This window comes from Orycteropus afer, unplaced genomic scaffold (assembly GCF_000298275.1).
Source record: "Orycteropus afer afer isolate SDZICR_OR568_19922 unplaced genomic scaffold, OryAfe1.0 scaffold00048, whole genome shotgun sequence".
Classification (NCBI taxonomy): Eukaryota; Metazoa; Chordata; class Mammalia; order Tubulidentata; family Orycteropodidae; genus Orycteropus; species Orycteropus afer.
In genome coordinates this window covers 4,308,783-4,317,048 of record NW_006921635.1, presented here as the reverse complement: position 1 = coordinate 4,317,048, position 8,266 = coordinate 4,308,783, and the positions used below count along the sequence as shown (strand labels likewise).

Here is an 8,266-nt window from a genome sequence, read left to right as displayed (position 1 = left end):
TGCTGCCTTTTAAATAAAGATTTGCAGACCATTTTTCAAAGCCAAGCTAATTTCTTATACCTTTAGTCTTACAAGAAAGTAACTGTAAGTGCTGAAAGTAGAATAACAGTAAACATATCTATAATCACATTTTATACAACTATCAGTGAGTTTAAGATGTACTCAATTCAAATTTGTTCATAATATTCTTACCATATGTTGTTTTAGTCATGGCACAGTATTTTTCTACAGGAAAATAATGGAATGGTAGGAGTTTATGATGATGTTTTAAATTATGAAAAATAACATCTGGCTGGAAAATTGATGAGAGAAAATCCGTGTTTAATTCCAGAACACCTAATCTATTTAAACCGTCAACTCTGTAAGATATGAAACTGAATTTCTAAAACTTTTTATTTTTAGAGAACAAAATTAACTTTTCAAATTTCTTAGCATCGACCAGATTTATCTGAGCAAAGTTTACATTCAGGGAAAGCCTCTGAAGAAGGGCATTTTGAATTTAGTATGTTAGACTATTAGAAAAGACACTGTCATATTTGCAGGATATTTTCAGCCTAGCTGACATTCCAGCATATTGTACATTTAAAAAATGTAGACTCGGCATAGACACTTTATTTCTCAGATCCCTTTTTCTAGCATTAATGTATGTGCCACTCAAAGTCTCAACTACATTCTAGAACAAAAGTGAACCCTACACTTGGTCTGAATTCTTACTGGATGGTAAAAACAAAACAGCTGAATTGTGATGAGGGGCAAAGCAGGCTTCTCTTACTTCATGATTATCTTCTCACAGCTCGCAATTCAGCCATAAATCGACCTGTCGAAGCAGCATTTGATGTGTTACAGCGGCCACCACTTGGATTAGCAAGTGGTCACTCACCACATAAAGACTGGTGGTGTCTGCACACGTTTCTCATTCTGAAGGCCAGCACCCTGAGATCAGCTCCCTACCTGCAACATCATCACACACACTGTAGGCAGTCAGCTGGAGTCCAGGCTATGTGGGACACTAACAAGAGACCAACTTCAGTACTTATTTAAAAAACAAAACAAAACACTATAAACCTATATGCATCCCTACCTAGTTAGAAGGGCTGAAATGCTCAGGAGACGCTAAGTTTAACAAGACGTAGTCCTAAATAGCATCTTCATATGTGCTCATTTAAGTACTCCACATTTGTGTAATTCCATTTTAATTATAAAACTTCTGTAGGTGAAAGCACTAAGATCCACTATGAAACAACAGAAAGACTTGCCTGATTGCCTTTCTTTTTTCTTGCTGATCAGAGGAAACATAAGCCTTCATCTCATCGGTAGCACGGCGAAGTTGTACTTCCAGGTTCTAAGTGGAAAAACTTAGTTTTAGGTATGCCCTTGAGGCAGAAAAACCTCAGACAAGTTGTAGATCCATTTTCTTTGTCTTACCTTAATCATACAGTTTGTATAATGGTATTTACTTTCTTCCTGAAGACATTCTTCACGGAGTCCTCTGACTTCCTGCAATACAGCATTTTACATGAGGGATATGACAAAAAGAACGATACACAAGCACAGAGGAGGACTTTCAGTATACAACGAAAGGTTCACCATTAGTCCTTTGCTCCTGTGACACTAAATCTGCATCCTAAAACAAGAGCTCACAGTCTTTTCTGGAGTCACACATTTCACTTTAAAACCTCACTTGCTAAGTAACTTCTGTGTGTCCAGTGCAGCCCTAGGTGCTTGGGATACAACAGTACACAAGACAGACAGGTCTCTGCTCTTATACAAGTAGAGGAGACAGACATAAACAAGGGCATGCATCAGGAAGGGGATTTCCAATGGGGATAAGTGCTCTGAATGAAATGCAGCAGTCCAGTGGGACAGAGCGGCTGAGGAGCTGTGGTGGGAGGACAGTGGGCAATGTTAGATAGAGAAGGTTCTGTGAGGAGGTGACATTCGGGCTACGGACTGAAGATGAAAAGGCGAGAGCAAGGCAAAGAGCCAGGGCATGGAGCAGGGGTCTCTAGGTAGAGGAAAGAGCAACTGCAAAAACCCCAAGGTGACAATGAGCTTGGCCTGTCTGAAAGGCAGGAAGGAGGTGGGTGCGGCTAGAGCCCCATGGACGAGAAGGGAAGTCATCTGAAGTCAATGTGCCACGGTGCCTTGTGGCCCATGGTTTGGAAGTGAGATTTTATCTGAAGTACAGTGGGAAGTCAATGGCTGATGAACTGAAAAAAAAACTCATTGCCATCAAGTAGGATCCAATTCATAGCAACCCCTCCTTGGGTTTCTGAGGCACGTATCACTATGGAAGTAGATTGCCCAACCTTCCTTCTGAGGAGTGGCTGGTGGGTTTGAACCACCAGCCTTCTGGTTGGCAGTCAAATGCCTTAGGCACTATGCCATCAGAGGTCCTAGGTCAATGGACTAGGTTTACAAAGGTTTCTTTGGCAGGTCTGTGGAGAATAAATTTTAGAATAACTTTAAGAGCAAAAGTGGGGAAACCAGGCGGATGGTCACCGTGGGAGTTTAGGAAAGAGATGATGGTGGTCTGGACTTTGTGGCAGCAGAACAGCTGGAGAATTCCATTTGTAAACATAAAGTTTGAGGAAATAAAGATCTCTGAAGTTCAGCAGACAGACTGAGATGGGAGTACAGACTTGGGAGCCTTCTGAGACTGGTGAGATGCAGTGTGGGCACACAGGCTGCTTCTGCTGACTTCAGCTCTTACCTGTTCTAACTTGGACCGGTTGCTTTCGAGGCCGGCTGCACAGCTATCATACTGGGATTTCTTTTCATCACACTCCTGGGTTAGTTCCTAGTGTGAAAAGGGCAAGTGATTGAATAAGTGGAAAACAAAGGCCTCAAATGTGGCTCTGAAACAATGCTCGCCCTTGTCAATCTTGTAACTTAACGCTAAGCTTCTTGGCATACTTAAGAGTTATTTATACAACAAGCAGACATTTGAGAGTCATGACAGATGAAGGTGCTGATAACAATCATAGCAACCATGTCCTGAACTGTGTGCCAGGCGCTCTCTGTTAGGAGCTGGGGAACAACAGTGAACAAAACAGCCAAAAGTCCTTCCCCTCGAGTAACGCTCAGACAGGTCAACAGGCTGCTGACAGCAAAGTGGGGGCACAGAGGTAAACAAGGGACTCACACAGGACCTTACTCAGGCTCGGGGAGCAGCGAGGACAACTTTCTGGAGAAACTGATGTCTAAGTTGAGGTATGAAGGATTAGTAAGAACCTGTCAGAGGAAGGTGGAAAAGGGAAGGAGAGTGTTCAGGACAAAGGAGCACCGTATACAAAGGCTCAGAAGTAAGAAAGAACAAGAATAAGGTAGCAATTACAAGTCGCTCATTATTATCAGACTGGAGTGTGGCTAGGAAGTGGGAAGAGAGAAGGCTGAAGGCAGTTGGGGATGGGTGTTTGTAAACCACATGAGGGTGTCTGAACTTTACCCTTAAAAAGAACTAGGCCTCATAACCATCCCCATGGCAGCTACCTTTAGAGATACAGCCTTAAGATAGAAATAAAACACCAGAGGATAACAGGACACAGGAAAACAGGAGAGCTTATTCTAAATTCTGAATTATTCCAAATCCCTGCATTGTTTGGGAAATGCTGAGTAACTTCAGATTTTGTTAAGTCAAGAATATATGTTAAAATTTGAAGAGTAACTAATTGTCCTAGGGTGAATCAAAATTTGAAGAGTAACTAATTGTCCTGGGGTGAATCGTGTGCCCCTAAAAGGTATGCTGCAATCCTAACCCCAGTGCCCATGACTGTGACCTTGTTTGGAAACACAGTCTTTGCAGACGTAATGAGATAGGTTAACATGTGGTCATATGGAGTAGACAGGACCTAATCCAGTATGACGGGTGTCCTTATAAGAAGACACACAGAGACAGATACAGAGGGAAGACAGAGGCCGAGACTGGAGTTACACTCCACAAGCTAAGGAATGAAAGAAGACACATGCAAAATGGGACACACACACACACACACACACAGATTTTTTAAAAAAAGTACGATATTAGGAATCATTTTATGCCAATATATATGAAAACAGGGAATAGGAACAGCTAGAAAACTATAAAATAACAAATAACGTTCAAGAAAAGTTAAAATATCCCACCCAAAGACACTGAAGTTGTCATTCCAAACCCTCCTCCTCATTCCGCCTCCTATGCAAACACAAATGCACTGGTCAGTTCTAGAAAACATGGAAGGAAGTGATAATCCTAACAGTGTACAATATGTGTCAGAACTGAGACAGGCCGTTCTCTCCACTCCTCATGACACCAGCAGAATCTGGGCATCACAACAAGGTAAGGATAGTGTGAAAAACCTAGGAATACTGAGGCAAAAATCATAACCATGAACAAATTAAATACAACAATGTATTATAGTAGGCACATGTACACACACACACACACACACACACAGAAAAAACCCCAAGTGGAGTACACCAGGGAGGCAAGGGCAGTTTAACATTAGAAAAACCTATTCATGTATCTGGCCATTTCAGCAGACTAAAGGATAAAATCACATGATCTTAGAAGTTACAGAAAACACATTTGGGAAGTCAACACACTCATGAGACACACTCAAGAGGAAACAAAGGGAACTCTGAAATCTGTCCACACTTCCACACTGAGTGTCTGTAGCAGTAGGGCAGTGTTTTCTGACTGTGGACTGTGTTCCATTTAGAAGATAGTGAAATAAGTGCAGTGGGTTGTGATCAATACTTTAACAGATCAAAACTATAAAAAGTACACTGTGCAGCCTAAGGGTGAGTATTGTTTTGGGAGCTTATTTCTTACTGAGGAGTATATTCACAGAAGTTTAAAAATACTGTACTAGAGGGCTTTTAAGGAGCTCTGGTGGTACACTGATTAAGGCATTTCGCTACTAACTAAAAGGTCAGCAGATCAGACCCACCAGCCACTCGGAAGAAGAAAGATGAGGCAGTCTACTCCTGTAAAGATTTAAGCCTTGGAAACCCTATGGGATTTGCTATGAGTTGGAATCAACTCAATGGCAGTGAGTGAGAGGGCTTCTGGTTTGAACACAGCAGTGTAAAGCATGTTCCTCCTCCTCTTCTCTTTCTAGAAATTATCTAAAAGCAACAAGCAGAATGGGAAACATGATACCAACTCCACTTTCAGCAAAACTAGGGGACAACTAAGATTCCAGATCTCAAAACAGAGGGATTACCTAAAGCAGGAGATAGAGTAGGGGATGGTGGGACAAGGGGAACACAAAAAGAAGTGGAGAAGAGACACTGAGGGGACAGAATGCCACGCACACAGATTCCCCAAAGAGCCAGCAAAACGCCACTTCTTTAAGAGAAGGAGCCCACCCTGAGGAGGAGAGCCTATCTGCCAGTGTGGGACGGCTGGGCTGGGACACGCCGGCCCCCAGCAGGGTTTCTCAGGCCCTGGTATGCTTTTGAGTAATAGAAGGAGCAAAACTAAATGAGGACTCACACAGAGCCACCAAATTTTAGGAGCAGTGGCATCCATGGAAAAACCTCACAACTGCCCACCTCCAATGGCTGTACAGAAAAAAAGGACAGATGCCTTGCACAAGGCTGGATCTTAAGAAAAATCCCAGGCAGCCTGTAAAAAGGGCCTTGCCCACCATATGTTCCCTGTAACAGCTGGCCTGGGAAAAAGATCCTTAATGATGATAAAGGGGCGGGGAGGGGAGAGGAACAACCACAGGAGCTAGATAAAAAAAAGAAAAAGAGAAACCAAATGAAGGCAATACCAGAAAAAAGTTGTCACAGCCCATGATACTTGTGCCTGGAAACAGGAATTGCTGCACCTGTGCTGTGCATGTGTTCAGCTCTCCAAAATGATGCTACTTTCCAAAGTGACTATACCAATTTTACACTTGCCATCAGCTAGGATGTGAGATATCCTCTTGGTCCCCGTCTCCCCCAGCCCAGTATTGTCGAACGTTTTAGGATGGATGGACTCTGGGGCATGTGTACCAGAAGACATGACAAGCACACGGACAACAGCACTGTGTGGTAGTAGCAACAATCTGGAAACCACCCACATGTTCATCAAGGAGTAGGAGAACCACCACTTCCTCCACTACAGTGACTATCATCCAACAAATGGGCCATAACAAGTGTTGGTGGGGTTATGGATTGAATTGTGCTCCAAAAAACATGTGTGATAAATCCTACTATACTTGTGCTTATAATTTCCATTTGGGAATAGGGTGTGTGCTGTGTATGAGGCAGTATCAGCGCAGGGTGTGTCACAGTCAATCTCTTTCGAGACATGTAAGAGAAGATTAAGCAAGCAGCAAGCAGCACAGAGGGGGAAGACAGACGCCACGCTATGTGAGATCTCCAAGGAACCAAGAAACAGAAGCTGAAAAGAAACAAGAACCTTCTCCCAGAGCAGACACAGAGAGAAAGCCTTTCCCTAGAGCCAGCACCCTGAATTAGGACTTCCAGCCTCCAAAGCTTTGAGAAAATCAATCTGTTTGTCAAAGCCGCCCACTTGAGCGACTTGTGCTATGGCAGCACTAGGTAACTAACACACTGAGGGTGTGGAGCAATTAGAACCCGGCCCACCGCTGGCGGGAATGTAAAATGGTGTAGCCACTGTGGATACAGTTTGGCAGTTCCTCAAAAAGTTAAACATAGAATTATTACACGACCCAGTAATCTACTACTTGGTATACACCCAAAAGAACCGAAAGGACTCAAGCAGACCTATACAACAATGTTCACTGCAGCACTATTCACAACAGCCAAAAGGTGGAAACAACACAAGTGTCCGTCAACAGATGAATGGAGAAACACAATGTGGTCTATCCATACAACAGAATATTCAGCCACAAAGATAAACGAGGTTCTAATACACACTACAACATGAATGAACCTTGAAAATATTATGTTACACGAAAGAAGCCATTTTAAGATCTTACATGAAATGTCAAGAACAGACAGAGCTATACACAAAGAAAGCAGATTTGTGGTTGCCTAGGACAAAGAGGTATGACTGCAAATGGGTACAGGGTTTCTTTTTTGGGGTGATGACAACTTTCTAAAAACATTATAGTGATGGTAACACAACTCTGTAACTGTAATAAAAAAACACATTGAATTATACACTTAAATTATAATTTAATAAAGTTGTTAAATATACTAAAGAGGACCATGTATGAACTAATGATGCTAGTATGCCATGAAAGAAGAATTGTAATTAATTCTTTACTTGCAACTGAGTTACATTAAAAGGTAACCAAACATTTCTCCACAGACTGAAAACACTTAATAAAGCAACCACTTCCTTTGACCTAAGAGTACAAAAAATTTCCTTATTAGTAAGAAAAATTTTTCTTATTTCTTTGATACTTATTCTTTTCATGATTTGAGGGGGTCTTAGTTATGTGTGTTCTGGATTATCTTTGCTTGGCTTCCACTGCAATCATTCTCTAAGCTTCTTTAACTGTTTAATTTCATTTGTGTTCTTTTCCTATTTCAGTCCTCTGTGTCTCCTAAATGCGATCCTCCTTGGAGGCCCCTCCCAGATCTCCCCTGGGCTTGGCCCATGCTCTTCTTAGTGATCACATCTTCTCCCAGGGCTATGATCCAACCTCTTATCCAGGCAATGATTATAAACTCTATCCTGAGCCACAAGGTCTTCTCTGGAGCTCTTGCTAGATTAATTTGATGAGTCTATAAACTGAATCATCATTTTTCCTCTTCTCGGCCCACCCTTCCCACCCAAACTAGCCCTACCTACATTGTTAGTGGCTTCAAACCTCAGTATTATACCTGCTAGCCTTTGCTACTTTGTCCATAACTAGAACTCCTCCGTAATACTGTGCAAGTTGTTTTTCTTCTATTTCTTCTGCCAACACTCTAGTTCTGACCTTCATATGACCTCTAACCTAGACTAGCAAAAGGCCTCCTAACTGAGCATCCTGCATTTGATACTACCTTTAGATCCTGAAAAAGGAGCTCGGGTGGCGCAGTGCCTAAGGCATTTGACTGCTAACCAGAAGGCTGGTGGTCCAAACCCACCAGCCACTCCACAGAAGGAATATGGGGGCAATCTACTTCTGTAAAGATTTACTGCCTTGGAAAGCCAATGGAGTCACTACTACTCAGAATCGACTTGATGGCAGTGGATTTGTTTTATTTTTTTATTTACTGAGAAGCTTAATTATAAACACCACAGAGGAGCGCTGGTAGCATAGTGGCTAAGTCACTTGCCTGCTAACCAGACGGCTGGCGGTTCAAACCC

The 8,266-nt window shown here is 42.4% G+C and overlaps 1 protein-coding gene across 1 annotated transcript in view; it reads right to left on the bottom strand.

Annotated features, from left to right (window-relative positions):
• Nucleotides 1-1,222: 1,222 nt before the first annotated feature.
• Nucleotides 1,223-8,266, bottom strand: part of IFT81 (intraflagellar transport 81) — an 83,832-nt gene continuing 76,788 nt past the window's right edge. Inside the window, exons 15-17 of the mRNA XM_007938260.2 lie at nt 2,714-2,800; nt 1,426-1,497; nt 1,223-1,342 (exon numbers count right to left, since the gene is read on the bottom strand). Coding sequence (XP_007936451.2) covers nt 1,223-1,342; nt 1,426-1,497; nt 2,714-2,800 — 279 coding nt within the window. The remainder of the gene's footprint in view (nt 1,343-1,425; nt 1,498-2,713; nt 2,801-8,266) is intronic.